Source organism: Lagopus muta, chromosome 9 (assembly GCF_023343835.1).
Source record: "Lagopus muta isolate bLagMut1 chromosome 9, bLagMut1 primary, whole genome shotgun sequence".
NCBI classification, from domain to species: Eukaryota; Metazoa; Chordata; class Aves; order Galliformes; family Phasianidae; genus Lagopus; species Lagopus muta.
The window spans coordinates 14,715,788-14,735,346 of NC_064441.1; the positions used below are offsets into that span (position 1 = coordinate 14,715,788).

General features: G+C 50.1%; 1 protein-coding gene across 1 annotated transcript in view; it reads left to right on the plus strand.

Moving 5' to 3' along the window:
* Nucleotides 1-4,793: 4,793 nt before the first annotated feature.
* Nucleotides 4,794-19,559, plus strand: part of IRS1 (insulin receptor substrate 1) — a 48,509-nt gene continuing 33,743 nt past the window's right edge. Inside the window, exon 1 of the mRNA XM_048955497.1 lies at nt 4,794-9,472. Within this exon, the coding sequence (XP_048811454.1) occupies nt 5,912-9,457 (3,546 nt within the window). The 5' untranslated portion in view covers nt 4,794-5,911 and the 3' untranslated portion in view covers nt 9,458-9,472. The remainder of the gene's footprint in view (nt 9,473-19,559) is intronic.

Below are 19,559 nucleotides of genomic sequence, written 5' to 3' on the forward strand. Positions count from 1 at the left end.
GTAATTAATGTCAAAATCACACTCACTGATGGGATGGGCTTATTTTGACTTGGAAGTAGAGGCTAGATTGTGCTTCCCAACTAGGAGAAAATCTGAAGCACTGGGATAATAAGAATTTTAGAATTACAATACACTTAGATTAGTAATCTCTATTGTGTGTATCATGCATATGAATTTTCATTAAATTGTCTGTTGTTCTTGCAGTATTTTGTCTTACTATAGGTTAGGTTGTGGGTTCAAACATGGAAGACACAGAGTTCAGATCAGCCAGAACACTTGCGAAGTTTATTGTAGAAGCATAAGCAAATGCTGAATAATACCAGGGCTGATGTAGGGTTGGTGTTACTGACAGTGGCCAACAGCTCTGTAGCTGCATGTGCAAGTACTGCCCATAAGCAACAATGCTTAACTAAAAAAACCTCACAGCTTCTGCAGATCTGTACCTGGTGCAGTTTTGCAGCCGGTTGTGGTACCTTTGTAATGCGTTGACAGACTTTTCTCCAGGTACCAATCTGCTGATATATATATATTTTTTTCCCAAGTCACAGCATCCTTTGGTGGTGATTTCCTGAGTTCATTGACCTTATCTGGAGAAGTAGCTTCATATTTGTTTTGAGGCTTATTGTTTTGTGTCTTTCATCTTGTGTCTTGAAACAATCAATCTTTCACCTTCTCCTTGCCAGGAATGATATTTGCAGATATGTCACATCACTTCCAAAGCGTTCTTTTTCCAGCCTGAAAAATCTTAGGCTGTTAAGTTAGCTTGACCTGCCTTTTATCACACATTCTCATCTCTTCCAATTCTTTAATAGTGTTTTCAAAACTAGAAAGTAGAATTTCCCATAGTAGGCTAAGGCAAAGTGTACAATAGATTTATTCATTTACAACATTTTGTCTTTTACCTGTTAATTTCTAATATATTTGTTCTTGGTGGTTTTTTGACCTCTATAAGAGTGCTGAACTGTTTTCATAGGGATACCTCAAAATTCTAAGATCAGCTACACTTGAACAAGTAGTTAGCTCAATTTGTCACTGAATGCACTAGGTCAGAGTTGCTTTTTCCTCTCTGTTTACATTTTATAAAAAAGTGAGCAGAGTACAGTGTAATGCTTTGAACCCACAGTAATTCTTTGAAATACCAGAAACTTAGGAAGTATTTTCCATTTAAAATCATTATGCTGCAATTAAGTTTTCCTATTGCATGAGTGAAAACTTAAGGAAGCCTTAATCATAAGCAGAGCAACTCCAGGTCTGGCAGTGGCACAGGCTGCCCAGGGAGGTGGTAGAATCACTGTCCCTGGAGGTGTTCAAGGTACATGTGCTAAGGAACATGGTTTAGTGGGCAGTGTTGAGGGTAGGTGGATGGTTAGATTAGACAATCTTAGAGGTCTTTCCCAAGCTAACAGCTTCTATGATTCTGTGCCATCTTCAAGCAACCATGGGCAAAACTGCCTCTTAGGCTTTGTTTTTCACACCCTCTATGGACTTTGCTACAGGGGCTTTAAAAAAAAAAAAAGGTGGACTTACGCAAAAGCCACCTGAGACAATTGCCTTAATACCAGAACAGACAAAAATTATTATAAATTGGATAAAAGATTCTGTAACTCTTGAAATTCATGCAATTGCTCCAGGCAATTTTGTCTGTGGAGACAGAAAAAGAATTAAAGCAAAAAAGAAGTCTGTGAAGCACTGACACCTTTTCAGAAGATATTACAAGATGGAAATCTAAAGATAATAGATGCAGAGCTGAAGGTTAATCAGTGTAGTTTGGGAATTATCCAAAAGTATCATTTAGCTTCCTGTTAGTTTAGTGATGCTTCTCTGGGATAGCCAGATTCCCAAATGGAAGGCATAGGAATGATGTTTTATCTTTCTTTGCTTCTTTAAACAGAGCCATACTTAAGGAGGTAGAAAAATAATAAGGTATATATTAACACTATTTTTAAGATAAGAGCTGGTTAATTGGCTATTACAAATTAACTATTTCATGTAATTAGTGCATACTCTGTATGTTGATACCAGTAAAACTGTTTTACGTGTGTACTGGCCAATCTGCAGAAAATACACTGCAGAAACAATTCTAATAAGCAGCAGATGAAAAAGATGACTAAAATGTTTTTTTTTGTTCTCATTACTGTGACACAGTTAAATACAAGTACTATCAGATAAGCTTACTACTTGTAATGTAATACATTTGAGAGCTGTCATTAGCTATTCCATCAGTGTGCTCAGTTTGCCATAGAGATGACAGTAGAAGTTGAGGATGTAAGTTCTGTTCTGTGTTTCTGTCATACTCATGATATTGCTACCACTCCTTTAATAGAAATCAAGCAGCTTGTTTACTCAAGTAATGATTTAACTAGCTTACAGTCGACTATGCTATTTTTGAAAGAGTTATGCAAGTTTCATCCTGAGTGTTGAATGTAGAGGAAAGTAAATACTACAAATGAGCTTAAGCAAATAAAACATGCAATGAAGTCAGCCTTGGAACAAGGGCCAGATCCAAACTGTCAACGTGCAGACATACCTGGTAGGAGGGATACAGGGCTGGGCACTTCTCAGTGACTCCCACTGGCAACAGGCACAGACTGAAATACTGAAAACTGTGTTCAAACATAAGTCTTCCTTACAGTGAGGGAGGTCCACCATTAGAGTAGTTTGCCTAGTGAGGGATCTTTATGCATGGGGATGTTCATAGCCCATGTGGACAAGAGCCTGAGTGGCCTGCTGCGCTTTACCCTCTCTTGATTTACTGCCAGAATATTCTATCATGTGAACTCCTCTGATATTAATTGTGCAGCCTGAATTCTCACAGGTTCACTGTCAAAGCAGGGGGATATTTATACATAAAAAGCAAGGATACATTCTTCTCCTTGGTCTGCTGGTGTGTGCTTACCTTACCGAGAAATGTGGGGTTTCAGACCTTCGGAGCTCAGAGGAAAAAAAAAAAAAACAAAAAACAACCAACCCAGTCATTCTGAGATGTAGTCTGGTGTGATGTAATCTATCTCTGAAAAACAAAAGTGCTTGAAAATATGCTGGAAGTGTTGGTTATTGTCTGTTCTACTAGACAAAATATGTGAACTGGATCATAAAGTTTGAAAACTTTTCTGGGACGCACAGTGGATCCCGCTGAAAAACAGCCAAGAACAACCAAAAGTTAATGTGTCTGTTGGGTCAGTCATGTTGCTATTGAAGAGAAAGGAGGTAAACAGAGCTCATGCTGTGGACAGGACTGCCTTCTGCTTTCATCCTGAGCTCTGCGTCCTTGTGCAACACTACACATCAGGTGGATTTTGTCCTCTGTCAGGAGATCATTCTATTTGTATGATCTAGTGCTTGCTAAATGCATCAGAATCCTTTAGAAGACAAAGAATGGGGCATAGCAAATGGAAGTTATTACTTAATAGCCTTGTCTATTATGTGCAAAATATCTAATTAAAACTGCATGTTATTCCATGCATGAACATGCACTCCCATGCCTCTGGAGGACAGGGAAAGGAGGTTTAGGAGCTCTCCTCTTGCCCTAGGAACCACAGCCTTTGCACTGCAACATGGCTGCAGTAGTAGCCACAGTTCTGCCCATTGGCTTTAGTCAGTCCCACTGTGCCATGAATGGGGAACTAACTTCCCATCATCCTGTTCCAAGATGTAGTAACTGTCTCAAGGTACAAGGAATGGAATTATTTTCAATACAAACATTTGTTTCTGTCATGGCAAACTACTGTGTATAGGAAAGCATGAGATCACATCAGTGGTATGGCATGGATTACTGTCTGCTCACACCTTTGGTCTCAGCAGGTGGATTCTGCTCTTGCATTACAAAGCATCATTGTGTGGATGCTTTTAAATGATGCTGTGGTTTGGGTCAGCTGTAAGATGGCTAGCGGCACGGCCTGCATCCCCTCAGATCTCTACATGAGTGCAAATGTGTCGGGCAAGCCTTTCTATTCTGAGCTGCCGAGTGGCAATCTCAGACAGCTGTACAGCCACGAGATCCTTCGCAGCAAAGCTGGTAGCGGCAGTAGAAGTCTCTGTGTTATGGAGAAATAGCATGGAGGAGACCCTGCCCTGAGCTCTGCGAGAGCGACGGAGCGGGGGCTGCCCTGCAGGTGGCAGCATTGAGCAGCGCATCTCCCGGAGCTGGCTTGCAGCACTTGTTTCCTACTCGGCGACGGGAGGTACGCATGCAGCACGTTTCAGCCCTCTAAGCTGCAGAGCATGTTGGCTATTCAGTTCTATTTAGCGCAGAACGATGCGGGAGAATAGACAGCTGCTCGGGGAAAAGAAATGAAAAGAGATTCTCTCAGCTAGGAACACACACCCGATGTTTCTGCCCCATGGGGCTCCGTGCCTCGGCGGGGCCGAACCTCCCCGGCGCTATTCGCGGCACGGCGGAGGAGGGGCAGCCGCGCTCGAGCCACGTAAGAGCCGGAAACGCTCCCGAGGCGCAGCGGCGCTCGGGCCGGCTCGGCGCTCGGACCTGCCCTGCCATGCCCTGCCGCGAGGCGAAGGAGGGCGGATCCCCGCCTCGCGCCGCAAGCCCGCCACACTGCAGAGGCCGCCGCTGGCGCTTATAAATAACACGCCGCCGAATGGCATCTACGCCTCCTTACTACGCGCCTCGGCGCGGCCCCACCTCCCCGCCGCCGCCGTGACTGACGGGCGGACGCACCAATGCGGGCGCGGCCTTCGGCGGGCGGTGCGGCTCGGGGCCGGGCCCGGCGGTGGCGGCCCCCGCGGCCGCGCTGACTGAGGGCGGGGAGCGGCGGGGCGGGCCGCGGGGCCGCGGCGCTGGGCTGGCCGGGAGCCTGGCGGCGGCGGCGGCTCGGGGATGGTCCACGCGCTGGCGCCGTCACGTGTTGTTCTGCTCGCAGCGAGCCTGAGCCGCGGCGGCGGGCAGAGGGGCCGGAGAGCGAAGCGCGGCCCCCGGCACCCGTTTCGGTGCGGGGCGCAGGGAAACTCCGCGGAGAAGCCGGCGTGGAGCGAGTCGTCGCGGCCGTGCCCGCGTCCCCCGCCAGCCTGGGGCGCGGGAGGGAGCCGTGCCGCCGGCCGCTGAGGCACTGCCTCCTGGAATGAGGAGGAGGAGGAAGAGGGGGATGTTCGTGCCGCGCTCGGGCTGCTTCCCCTCCTGCCGCCGCCGGGGTCGCGTTCCGTGTGGAAATGGCACTTTCTCTGCCTAACGAGATGGGACTGAATGGGGTCGGCAGCCTCCTCCGCGCGCCCGAGCGGGAGCAGCAGCAGCAGCCGCGGCGCTGAGCCTGGGGGGCGGCTGTGCTGTGCTGTGCTGCGGGGCTTTCCTGTTGGTTTCTTTTTTTATATTTTTTTTTATTTTTTTTTAATTCGGGAGGGGGGGAAGAAGCGTGCTTTTTTTTTTTTTTTTTTTTTTTTTTTGGGTGCAAACCCCGGACTTTGCAAAACAATCTCCGCCCCCGAGAGGATATTTAATCTGCAACAAGAATCGCAGCTCGCGGAGGTAAAGTTGAGAGTGGAAGGGCTGCCGGACCTCGTGCCCCGTGGGGACTCGAACCCCGCGGACCGAGGATGCGATTCTCCCTCCCGGCGGCTGCCCCCAGGACGCGGCTTTCGCCTGGACTGAGCGGGACCGGACTGTAACTTATTAAAGACGCGCACGTAGTGGCGATTGGGGCATAAACAGCGACACGAACTCCGGTCTGGTGCCGGAGGCTGCCTCTGCTGCCGAACAGCTGCTCGCTCCGTGCTCCTGTCCCTCCGCCGTCCCGTTTTCAGAAGGGGATCCTGAGCTTTTTTCCTTTTTTTTTTTTTTTTTTTTAATTTTAAATTGTTGTGTGCATTTTATTTTGGGTGGTTGTTGACTTTTGCAGCTGGCTCAGCTGTTTTGGGGTCTTGTGGACTGCTGACGGCGGTTGCAGCAGCACTGCCTCTCGCCATGGCCAGCCCCACAGATAACAACGAGGGCTTCTTCTCGGATGTCAGAAAGGTGGGTTACTTGCGCAAACCCAAGAGCATGCATAAACGCTTTTTCGTGCTAAGGGCAGCCAGCGAGTCTGGACCCGCCCGGCTGGAGTATTACGAGAATGAGAAGAAATGGAGACACAAGTCGGGGGCCCCCAAGCGCTCCATCCCATTGGAAAGCTGCTTCAACATCAACAAGCGGGCTGACTCCAAGAACAAGCACCTGGTGGCCCTCTACACCAAGGACGAGCACTTTGCCATCGCAGCTGACAGTGAACTGGAACAGGAGAGCTGGTACCAAGCGCTGCTGCAGTTGCACAACAGGGCCAAGGGCCACCACCACCTCCACCACCATCATCACCACCACCACAGTGATGTCACCTTTGGGGGCAGCAGCGTGGGGCTGGGGGAAGCAGGTGAGGACAGCTATGGCGAGGTAGCCCCTGGCCCAGCTTTTAAGGAAGTTTGGCAAGTAATTCTGAAGCCTAAGGGGCTAGGCCAGACAAAGAACCTGATTGGCATCTACCGCCTGTGCCTGACTAACAAGACCATCAGCTTTGTAAAGCTGAATTCGGATGCGGCTGCTGTGGTGCTGCAGCTGCTCAATATCCGCCGTTGTGGACACTCTGAGAACTTCTTCTTCATCGAGGTGGGACGCTCGGCAGTGACCGGGCCTGGGGAGTTCTGGATGCAGGTGGATGACTCTGTGGTGGCACAGAACATGCATGAAACCATCCTGGAGGCCATGAGAGCCATGAGCGAGGAATTCCGACCGCGCAGCAAGAGCCAGTCCTCCTCCAATTGTTCCAACCCCATCTCTGTGCCCCTTCGTAGCAGGCACCACATCAACAACCCTCCGCCCAGCCAAGTGGGGCTCAGTCGCCGGTCCAGAACCGAGAGTGTTACAGCTACTTCCCCAGCTGGCGGTGGGGGAGGAGGTATGGGTGGCAAACCCAGCTCTTTCCGGGTCCGCGCATCCAGCGATGGGGAAGGCACCATGTCAAGGCCTGCCTCAGTGGATGGTAGCCCAGTTAGCCCCAGTGCCAACCGGACCCACTCGCACAGACACCGTGGCAACTCCAGGCTCCATCCTCCACTCAACCACAGCCGTTCCATCCCAATGCCTTCCTCGCGCTGCTCCCCGTCGGCCACCAGCCCAGTCAGCCTGTCATCCAGCAGCACCAGTGGCCATGGCTCCACATCAGACTGCCTGTTTCCACGAAGGTCCAGTGCTTCAGTTTCTGGCTCCCCTAGCGATGGTGGATTTATTTCTTCTGATGAATATGGTTCTAGCCCGTGTGATTTCCGCAACTCTTTTCGCAGTGTGACCCCGGACTCTCTAGGACACACCCCACCAGCTCGGGGCGATGAAGAGCTCAATTACATCTGCATGGGGGGGAAGGCTGCTTCGTCCTGCTGCAGCCTGGCAGCTCCCAATGGCCACTTCATCCCACGCACCTGCCACCCGCAGCAGCAGCCCCGCTATCCCAGCACATCATGCTGTCCCCGAGCTGGTAGCGAGGACATTGCTGACTTGGACAAGGCGTTCAGGAAACGGACTCACTCTGCGGGCACTTCACCCACCATCTCCCACCAGAAGACACCCTCCCAGTCTTCGGTGGCTTCCATTGAGGAGTATACGGAGATGTTGCCTTCTTACCCCTGTGGCAGCAGCCGGCTGCCCTCCTACCGGCACTCGGCCTTTGTGCCTACTCACTCCTACCCTGAGGAGTGTCTGGAGATGCACCACCTAGATGGCAGCCATCACAGGACCAACTCTGCTCCGCACACGGATGATGGCTACATGCCCATGTCCCCTGGCGTAGCCCCCTTGCCCAGCGGTGGGGCTGCCCCCAAGGGCGGTGATTACATGCCCATGAGCCCCAAGAGCGTGTCAGCCCCGCAGCAAATCATCAACCCTGGCAGAGGGGGCCGCCACCCTCAGGCTACGGTGGACTCCAACGGCTACATGATGATGTCCCCCAGCGGCAGCTACTCCCCGGACAGCGGCTCTGCCGGCTACGGCAAGATTTGGACGAACGGTGCCGGCCACCACCCAAAGCTCTCGGTGGAGAGCAACGAAGGGAAGCTGCCCTGCGGCGGCGGCGACTACATCAACATGTCCCCGGCCAGCGGCTCCACCACCAGCACGCCGCCCGACTGCTACTTCGGGGCGGCGGGGCAGCCGGGCGTCGAGGAGGCGGCCGCCGCGGTCCTCCACAAGCCCATCTACTCCTACTTCTCGTTGCCGCGCTCCTTCAAGCACGTGCACCGGCGGGCCGGCGGGCCGGCGGGAGAGGAGGGCAGCCCCCAGCCCCGCGTGGCGCTCGGCTCCGGCCGCCTCCTCTACGCCGCCGAGGACTCATCGTCCTCCACCAGCAGCGACAGTCTGGGCGGCCCCTGCGGCCCCGAGGGTCCCGCGCCGCGCTCGCAGCCCCCGCGCAAGGTGGACACGGCCGTGCAGACCAAGGGCCGCCTGGCGCGACCCACGCGGCTGTCGCTGGGCGGCCCCAAGGCCAGCACCCTGCCGCGGGCCCGCGAGCAGCCCCCTCCGCTACCGCCCCCGGAGCCCAAGAGCCCCGGCGAGTACGTGAACATCGAGTTCGTCCCCGGGAACAAGCCGCCTTTCCCCTCGGCCGCCCCGGGGCTGCCGCGGCCGCCGGGCGGGGAGGCCGCCGAAGAGTACATGAACATGGAGCTGGGGCCGCCCCGCGCCCACTGCCCCAGCGCCTTCGCCGCCGCGCGGGCGGCCCCCGCGGCACGGCCGGGTCGCGGTGCGGCCCCCCCCGGCCGGGACTACGTGAGCGTGCAGCTGGGGGGCTCCTGCTCGGACTGCGCCGACAGCCCCTCGCCCTCCTCGCCCGCTCCGCTGCTCGGCTACGCCGACGCGCGAGCGGGCCGCTCCGCCGCTGAGAAGCCGCCGCCGGCCGCCGCCGCTTCCCCCGAGCTGCCGCGGTCCCCGGCTGAGCTGGCGGCGGCGCCGCCGCGCTCCTCCTCCCTACTCGGGGGCCCCGGCGCGGGCAGCGCCTTCACCCGCGTCAGCCTCAGCCCCGGCCGTAACCAGAGCGCCAAGGTGATCCGCGCCGACCCGCAGGGCGGCCGCCGGCGGCACAGTTCCGAGACTTTCTCGTCCACGCCGAGCACCGCCCGCGGGGCGGCAGGCGGCGGCGGCGGCGGTCCCGGGGCGCCGTTCCCCTGCGGCGGCGCGGGAGGCGCCGAGGAGGTGAAGCGCCACAGCTCGGCCTCCTTCGAGAACGTGTGGCTGCGGCCCGCCGCCGGAGAGCCGCCGTCCGCTAGCAGGGGGCCCGGGGCCGCGCTGGAGAACGGACTCAACTACATCGACCTGGACTTGGTGAAGGACTGCGGCCACCGCCGCCACCACCTGCACCCCCCCGCGGAGGGCGCCTCCGGCCCGGGGGGGAAACCGCCGCAGCCCCGCTCCCCGCGCGGGAGCAGCCACTCCAGCGACGACCCGAGCGCGTACGCCAGCATCAGCTTCCAGAAGCGGGAGGAGCCCTAGGAGCCGGCCGGGAAGGTGAGCTCCGGGGGCGCGGCCTCGCGGGGAGCTCTGCGGTGCCCTCGCGAGGGGGAGGGGCGCGGCGCTGTGACCCCCGGGGATCCCGGGGCCGGGGGGGGGGGCGTGACCCCGCGGTGTCTCGGGCCCGTTCCCGGAGTGCGGTGTTCGGGGGCGGCCCGGTTGCTGTGGCCCCGTCCCGGAAGGTACTGCTGAGATGCGACTGCTGATACCGGGTGTGGACTGCGCGGGTGCGGCGTTGCGGTGCGTAGTTACTGTGTGGTCTGTAGAAAATGAAAATGTGAATTGGCTGAGAGCATGGGGCTGGAAATAGGAAGCTCCGGTTTTAATCCTCCTTTGGCTAGCGCTTGCTCCTGCGGCTCGGGAGGGCGGCGAGCCACGCTACTCGTGTTTTTCCACGTGTAGAACTCTGCTGGCTGCATCATCTCACAAGGCTGTGCTGAACTGGGACTCAGCTAGGTTTGGAAAGTGCTTTGAATTTGGGAAGGGCTTAGGAGTCTTCAAATTGTTATGTCCACCGTTTGTGCTTCAGTTGATGTGGAGCATGGCTGCCCCATGCTCGTGGCAGTGTTGCAGGCAGCATGAGAAGCAGGCCCCAAAAACGTGCCTTTGTCATAGGCCAAACTGGTGTGTTTTGTTTTTCCCTAAAGCTTTCCACTTTTCATTTGGAAAAGCCCTTTGCTGGGCTGTTGCATCTTGGTTGCAGGTAGCTGATGAGTAGAGGTGTGGCCACCAACAGTGCTGCAGTTCTGCTCTGTGGAAACTTGATGCAGCTGAGCGCAAACATATCTGGTCCAGGAGCTGCTGCAGCACAATGCAGGTGTGGGAGTCACTCCATGAAAGGTGACTGCTGATGTGCACTGGCAGCCAGCTCCCTGGTTAGCTCTGTCATTACATGTGCTGTTAGCAGCTCTTGCTGTATTTGAGCAACAGCAGTCCCAGTAGTGTCAATGGATGTTGGCACAGATGGTGTACATGGTGGTGTGAGGGGATGAGTTTCATACTGCTCTTTATTATTTTGTTGTAAGTATAATGAAGTACGATAAATGTGCTGCTTGTATCATGCATTCGCTTGGTGCAAGGGTGGGATGCTCAGGACCAGAGCTTCCATTTTGCATGGTGACAGTGTTTATAGAACCTGAACAAAGACAGAACAGGCTGTCTGTATTTGCTGCCTGTTTGAGCAGTGCACTCATAGATGTTGGTCTTACAGGACTTGCAAAGGCCAGAACCAGTTCAGAGTTCAAAGAGAGGTCTCAGATTAGCACAGGTGTTGCTGCTCTGGCTTGGATGGTGGCAGGAAGGAAATGTTTTGTTTGTGTCCATGTGGCTGTTACAGTGCTCAGTGACCAGATGCACTGCGCTGTATGGTACTCTGTGGGAGCCCTGCCAGGGCTCTGGGGTGTCCCGGTCCGCATTGCCCTGAGCTCCTGCAGAGGTTTGCCAGAGGATGCAGCATGCTGTTTTGAGACTCCCATTGATAGGAGTATTGCTGTTCTTCCCTGTTCTGCGCTAAGACTGGAGAAGCAGGTGCCAAAGAAATCTGGCACTGAGGTCTGGGGGAGTGATGAACATGTGCAGGAGTCAGAAACTGTGGGTCTGAGGGGCGGCTGTGCCACAGCTGTTCCCTTGCAGATTTTCAAAGATGTGCTTACTTTGCTGTTGACACCTCGCTTTAATTGATCCCATGTGTCACCTTAACACAAAGGCTGTGGCAAAGCTCTCCATCCATCCCAGCAGTGGGGAGGTCCCTGCCGGAGCTGTGCTGATCAGTGGGACAGAATGTGCCCACCTGTCCAAGGAACATGCTGAAAACACCACATGGCTGCTTGCAGAGGGGCGTGATGAAAGGTGTTGTCTAATAGAGGAATTGCTGTTTGAAGTTAGCTCTTCTTCCCCCAAATTAGGATTGGGTTAAGCAAGTAGAACTTCTCCTGGGAGGCCAGGAAGAGTCGATCTGTAATTATGTGGGTAGTCTGCAGCCATGCTGCCCTATGCCCTCCCCATCACTCAGCTCAGCTGCCTACTCAGATGTTAACCCATCAGGCTCCTATTTCTCATGCTGGATTCCTTGCCATCAGATGGAACTTTCCTCACAAAGTTCAGCCTAACTAGTTCATCTTGAGTTCATTAGAGGAAAAAAAATGAATTGTCCATGATAGACCATGCTTAAATCTTTTTGTTGTCAAGTCCTCAGACTTTTGTTGCTTTGGAGGTGGAATTGAGGTTTGGCAGGGTAATCAGCCTGCGCTACTGTACCTAATGCCATGCTTGAGATACTCTGCCTCAAGGTGAGAGGTTTATTGGCCCGCAGGCATTGTGCTCGCACATGCCTGGAACAGTTGTGGAGAACCTTAAGGTAAACCATTCCGTGCTGGCATGAGTAGGGACTGTGCTCCAAGTCTGAAGCTTTGTGCACCCCTTCCAAGGGGCGGCCATGCAGGTTCCATCTCACCCTGTGTCACCTTGCACTGCTCCTGTGCAGCAGATGTGCAGGTGCTGCCTGGAAGGGCAAGCAGGCGGCTGTTGTTGGTCCTTCTGCTGCCTGAACAGTGTGGAAGAGTAAGGAAAAACCACTCGGAATATAGCAGATACAGAGAGAGACAACCAGGCCTGGTGAGGGAGAGCTGAAGCTGCAGGTATCAGTAAGGGATGGGGAAGGCTGCTTCAAGTGCCCTTTCTTTGCTCTCCATCTCTTGCATAGCTGTGGGTTTTTATTTATCCCTTTAATCTCAGAAGTGGCGGAAGAACTGTGCCTATTCAGTTTTCTTTCTCCCTCTCCATAGAGCAGGCTTCTTTTCCCCTTCCCCCCAGTGAAGGCCAAAACTATCTGGATAACTCTTGTTTTATCCATTCAGGAATGTTTTCTTGTTCCAGGCTACAAGGCAAGGACCTCACATGTTTGCCATTCAACTCCCAGTGGGTAAAATGGTTGCTGCTGCTCTGCTGCAAGCCAGCAGCTCCTGTCTTTGTCCTGCTGCTGCCCAGTCCTTCCCCTTGTCCATGTCACTTGCAGGTTGCTGGGGCATTACACTCTTAAAGTTTCTTTTAACTTCTTTGAAGTGTTCTTGTTTCTCTGAACAGTAAAGATACTGGCTTAAACAATCGTGTAGATTTTCGAATAATAAAAGAATAAATAGATCTTTCCCACCCTCAGCTCTTCTCTGCACTCTCTCAAATCCCATTGCTTCCATTGTCACACACTGTGGGCTGTTTCCTAACATCTGGCCCTGTCTTAGCCTTTGTAGCTCTCTTCTCTCATTCTTTTAAAAGTGCAACAGTGAAACTGCTGGGAGCTCCCCTGCCCACACACTTTCTTCTGCTTAGGAGAACTGGGGACTGATTCATGTGCTGAGATCAGCCCGTGGCTCCTCAGTGCTTGGATCCTGTGGCAGGTAGATTTCTGTGCTGCAGTAGCCAAATCCTGCTGGAAAACACCAGCCTGTGGCATGAAGCTGAGGTGAAGTTTGGGGAGTGGTGTTGCATTTTAAGGCATTTTATTCCTGCTTAGGATCTCGCGTGCCCAGGTGATTAGACGTAGGAAGCACATTCTCAACTTTGGGATTGGTACGAGAAGAGAAACCTCCTAGGAGTATCAGGGGTATGAAGATGAACTGCAGTTAGCTTGTGCTCAGAGCATGCAATCCAAAAATATTCCAGAAAGGAAGGCAGTATATGTTGGCATACGAATAACAGGAAAGGCTGAAGCAGGATCACAGAATGAGGCAGGTATGTGGCTTTGATCTCCGGAGCTTCAAAGCACAGGCATTATTCCCCCGCCTCATTTCCATTTTGTTGATGAGCATGAGAACTTGTGAAAGTGAGTGCTAATAACACTGAATAGTTTATGTGTAGCCCGAACAAGTGGTGACTTGGCTCCCTTGCAGCTGTAGCAATGCCTCTTTGCCTAATGCGTGGTGGGGCTTTGGTGCTGTAGGACAGCCAGACAAGGTGCAACAACAGCCGTAAGGGGATCGTGCCTTGTGTCTGGCTCTAGATAAGGCAGGGCTCTATTGAGGTGAAAAATGGAAATATTTTTTGTGTCTCCTGAAGATATACATTAGGGCAAACAGAAGATTACTCTTGTATTAGTGTCCAGTATAAGTGAGATGGCTTCTTGGGGTGTTGCTTTCTATTTTATTTTATTTATTTTTTATTAATTTTCTATAATCGGATTTGCTTCTGCAAGTTAAAAACTTGAGGTGAACAAATGAAACAAAAAATTACCAAAGCAAGATGTGTACCATTAAAATAAGTGTGTGGGGTAAGGTTCTTTCCAGAACTGAAAGAACAGAAGTTCCCCTACTTCTGGATCGGCACCAACACAAATACCAGTGTGTTATGAAAGTTTTCCGTGCTCTGTGGGCATTACTGTAGTCAAAACTGTGCATTACTTACTGTGTGAGCACACCAGTTTTCCCCAAACCTAATTATTTGCCAGAATTGAGCCTGTCTCCACGTATCTGCATATTTGCAGTTGTCCTGTTTAACAAAAACACAAACTTATAATTGCATTTTTTTGTTCATTTGTTTTTGTAGTTTGGACAGTAGATCCACTCCTACATTAAATTTTAATACTCATTTATTCCCTCCTCCTTTAGTTTTAATGACAAGTTTCTCAAGACTTCTCTTTTTTGTTTTCCTGGCTTAAAAACTGTAACTGTATGATTTATTAACTAGTGCAGTAGATAATGAAGTACTATCAGGACTTGTTTACCCCATGGGTTCCATGTTTATCATAGAATCGTAGTGTCATTAAGGTCTGAAAAGACCACTAAGATCATCTAGTCCAACTGTTGGCCACCCCACCAGCCACGTCCCTCAGTGCTGCATCTCCACGTTACTTGAACACCTCCAGGGCTGGTGACCCCCCACCTCCCTGGGCAGCTGTGCCAGTGCCTCACCACACTGTCTGAGAAGAAATTGTTTGTGATACCCACCTGAATCTCCCCTGGCACAACTTGAGGCCATTCCCTCTCATCCTTTCACTGTTACCCAGGGGTAGAGGCCAAGCCCTGCCTCACCATGACCTTCTTTCAGGGAGTTGTAGAGAGCAGTGAGGTCTCCCCTGAGCTTCTTCTGGACTGAACATCCAGTTCCCTCAGCTGCTCTCCATAAGACTTGTGCTCCACACCCTTCACAGCTCCCTTGCCCTTGTCTGGATACACTCCAGGGCCTCAGTGTCTTTCTTGCAGTGAGGGGCCCAATGTCAATGTTTTAACTGGTTTCTGAATATGGTTTAATTTTGGAAATGAAACAACATTGCAGGGCAAGGAGGACACTCATTTTTAACTAGCAGCTGTGGAGAATCACGTGTGTTTACTTAGATAACGCTCATAAGAGGGGAAATACAACTCCTAAATTAGGTACAAAACAAAGAAGAGTGAGTGAACTTTGATATCCAAGAAAGTATTGTTGTTACGAAATGTGTGGTGAAAGGAAAACTGCATTCACACAGATTTTCTTTAACTGCAGTATTTTTTTCTTAACTCTGCACTGATTGGGCAGTTACAATAAATTCCATTAAAACAGGTTCACTGGAGTTTCACAATTTTTCTTCTGGACTAGGAAGTATGGATTCCTTTAAAATTCTTTAATGTAAGTAATATCTTGTGAAAGAAAACCTTAAATGGCAAAAATGTTGTGGCTTGTTCCATCAGGTCTTGGGGTTTTCACTTTGTGATAAGAGCTGCAATGCAAAGATGTTAATATTAACAAATGTATCTAAGTTCGCAATTTGTCAGAATGTTAAAAGCTGGCTCTTGGTGTTCTATATGGAGTGCATTGCATTACCCGTTTGTAAAAGTGAGTAGCATTATGCTGTTTTTACCTCCTTCTGCCTTCTAGATGAATGGTAATCGTGATGGTTATTATTCTGAATTTGTGAGATAAAGGTAGTGAAGGAGAGGTGTCGGTGACTTAAAAAAGATTCTCAAGTTCAACGGCTTTATTCTCTGCTTACAGAAATGTTGAAAAATAGAACAAAAGGCAAGGTGTGAACAGATAAAGGAGGTTTAAATAAGTCTGGCACACTTTAACTAACTAAAAGATGTCTTGATATATATCTCTCTGATCATGCTTGACACATCTAGGTCATGTTCTCTGAAGGCTGTTATTAGAGATTTAACCTTGGGTAATTGCAAACTGTATATTCTTCAGAGCGGTGTTTGATCAGGTTCGTGGGGCAGCAAAAGTTTGCGTGTGTTCAACTGTTTGTATTAATTTGGGAGTCTGGTTAAGGGATCTGCTGTCAGCCACCTGAACCGTACGATGAGATGTACCCGGGCTGTGGCATAGCATGCAGGTTTGCCCGCGTACCACTTGTCAGCTGTTGTAAAGTCCCATTTATTTGGAAACTGGGGATGTGGAAAAAATGACCGATTAGGTTTTCAAGAAAGGTACAGTTCAGGAGAAAGGAATTAGGTTATAGGGGTGTTCCACTCGTTGCAGTTAGCAGAACCACTGAAGTGTGCTTGTACGATTGAACTGTCTGACTAAACATGTTATAAATGCAGTGTGGGAACATCTGCAACTACAATTTAATTTGCTATTTCTTTGTATTTTTTATTTTCCAAGTCTGTGTAGGTTGGATATTAGTAAGTCACTAGGGTACCTAAGCACTGGATGGAGTCTGAGGAAAAACAGAAAATATCCATCAGCCTTGATTCTTGTCCTCCTTCAGTGCTTTGGCTTTCTGTGTAGTGCACAAGTGTTTGCTAAAATGTAACTGTGAGGTGGGAACTCCTTAAGTTGGCTGTGCAACTCAATAAAATGCATAACCAAGCTCTGCAGGAGAGCTTTCCTTCAGTAGAGCAGTTCTCTGAAGGTGTAAAAAAAGAAAAGCTCCACACAAGTGAAGAGTGGACCAGTGATTGCGAGTTCCTTCTGCCAGTATTTGACTGAATTTACACTTAAATCAAAATAAACAAAAAAAACACAAAACAAAACAGCAATAACAAAAGCAACAGACAACTGAACAACAGTCCTTTATTCCTGCCTTGAGATAATGCACATGTAGACATCATCAGTGACATGTTGTTAAACACTGTGTCCAAATGTATATCTTGGCCAAGAGAATGAAACAACCTCCAGAAGTGTACATTGAGGTGGGAGATTGTCTGAGTTTGTTGCTCCTCTTACTGCGTATCTCAGTTTGAGTCTTGCTTGCCAGTCTGTAGGTGACAGCGGGGGAGTGGAGCAGAGATGTGGAGCTGGAGACACCATGGCTGCAGCCAGGGCTTCCCTGCTTTGGTTCTGACTCAAGCTTCCTGTACTCCAGAGGTGCAGGAGAGATCTGAAGTGACAGCTGATTGTGTCAGTGAGGAAACCTAGATTAAAATACTTGGTGGTAATTCATCTTCATGAATTACATGAAATGCAGCCTGGTCTGCATTTAAAGAGCAAGGTAGGAAAGGATTTTTTTTTACCCATAGAGAATGAGAATAAATAACGTTTTACTTTGGAATATATCCTTAAGGATATTTCCCTCCATAGACTGCTTGCATTTCATGGAAGAGACCAATGGAGGTAGCTCAGATGCAGTTGTTGAAAGAGGTAGGAAGGTGGGAAAGGATCTGGAGGGCAAGAGGTGTGAGGAGCAGCTGAGGGCCCTGGGTCCAGCCCAGAGCAGAGGAGCTGAGGGGAGACCTCATGGCAGCTGTAGCTCCTCACAGGGAGCAGAGGGCACAGGTGGGCACAGAACAGATCCCAGGTCAGTGGGCAAAGCCCCGAGCTGCCAGAGTCCAAGAAGCATTTGGACACTGCTCTCAGAGATGGGGTTCGGGTGGTCCTGTGTGGAGCCGAAGGCTGGACTTGAGAATCTTTGTGTGGGTCCCTTCCAACTCAGGATATTCAATGGTTTTGTGGCAACTAGTCTTGCTCAGAGGATTTGGAATGATTTGGATTTCAGTGAGGTAATAGATTGCTTGTTGTGGGAATGCGGATGTTTATGATGGCTGTAAGAAGAGGAGTGAGCCATGCTCTTCTTGCAGCGCTAGTAAATTCAAGCCAAACAGTTTTCATCTGGTGAAAATAAGTGATACTCCAAATCCTTGTGATGGTCAAAGTTTGTTTTGGGCAAGTCACTGCTGTGATAAAAGTGAAAAAAGTGCCTCTCTTTCTGTCCGCTACATTTAACCTATTTGTGTTTTTGACTTCCCTGCTCACACAGCACAGGCACAGGTGTTTCTGAAGTCTAAATGTGCTGAAATCAACTGAAACAAAGGAAACCTGTAGTTGAGGAATCTCAAAAAGCTGCTGCATCCTGGGTGTGGCCCTGCAAGCTGTTTGGGCAGACTGAGGCAGCTTGCTGTACTGAAAGGCTCTGCTCGTGCTGTTCCTCTCAGGCTGGGCTGCCTGTGTTCTTCTGGGGCACTTCTCTGCAGCACATCAGGGAGCTGCTGAGGTGTGCTGGGAGGAGAGGGCTGAGGCCAGGTGTCTGTAGCAGTCCTGTGTCATCCTGTACAAGTAAACGGTGGCTGTGGTTAGGCTGGCTTATTAGTTAGCAACTGTTTATATTTCTCCGTTTTGCATGTAGCAGCATTCAGTTTTCTGAGAAACAGCAAAATAAAATGAGGAATGTAGTTTGTTTAGGAAGCTGTAGGTTGAAAGCTGTAAATATTTTTCTTATTGAAAGTTAATATTTGTTCTAGTGTCAGTATTTCAGAAATAATGTTGTATTTTGTTGACTTTATAATCATCTGGTGAACGTGCTGCTGAATGTCCTTGAATTCCTTGGACAGCTGATGTGGGTGGGTAGCCAAAGGGATGTAAGTCTGTCTGGGAGGGAGGCAGAGGCAGGTGAGGGTAAATAGCAGAGGGTGGCACATAGGTGTGCTGTGCCTGCTGCTGCGCTTTGAGCAGCGACGAGACTTCACTCTTCAGTGGAGCCAGTTAATTTATATCTGGTTTTGAATGCTTCAAACAGTATCGGGGTTCTTAAACAATGAAACAAAGCTCTCCAATAAGTTTCATTCTTTCGGGTACGCAGCTTTTCCTCACAAGCTGCGGTACAAGGGAAAAGCCCTCCTGGAGGTGTGCAGGCATGTAGCTAGGGCATGTTTTTTCAGGCCTTTGAACTAGGTTAGGAATGTGTCTCAAGATGGAAGAATGAATAGTTATTTGGTGCTCTTAGCCTGCAGGCTTGAAGCCAGAGAGGAATGTTATTGTGTCTTCAGCGCCTGGCGAGCACAGCCGTGTTGTACGGGGACTGGCATGGCTCAGTGCCACCCTGCACACAGCTGCTGGCCACCAGCAGTGTTTCCTCAGTTGCAAGGCTCTGGGAAACCAGGGGTATATCTTCAATTAGGAAATGCCCTTTAGAGCAAAGGGATTGCAGCACAGAAGTATACCAGCCTAAGAAAACTCTCTGATTACACTGATGTGATTCTCTGAACCCAAATCCCCCTTTTCCCACCTCTCTCTATGAAGTGCTTTCCTGGGAAGAGAATAAGTATTTACATTTCTCTGAAGTTCTGCTTTGACCCTGGGGTGGTGGCAGTCTGCCCCTGGAGAGAAAGGCAAGCAGAGGCTGAGAAAGTAGGGTGGTTCAGGTTGGAATAACCCTTGCAAGGTTTTCTGAAAAATAAACCTCTATTCAGAATGAATTGTGCTTTAATATGCTGGTGTTAGCTAAACTAAGACGGACCTGTTCAGTCAGCGCAATTCTCAAATGCCACTGCTGTAGTGAGTGTGATTGGTGAAGTATCCAGAATTGGGATTTCAGGCACTGAACACTCACATTTAAGAACAGCAGCCACTGCAGAACTTTGGGTTTATTTCAGTATATGACCATTGTAATTACATGAGTGGTTTATTCAAAGCTGAGTGAGATCAGCTGAAAGTGAAAAGAGAAAAATGGATTTCATTTCTTCGGTTGTTTAATTTACCAAAAAACAAACAAACAAACAAAAAAAACCAAACCAAAACAAAAAACCAAAAAACACCTTTACTAAATGTGAGATATGTAACCAGGCCCACTCAGTTTCACCTACTAAATATAGAAGAGTCTTTAATACAGTAAATTACTGTTAAATGCAGAGTTTATTTTGTTAAGCAACTTATTTATGTATTCATGTATTTCAACATT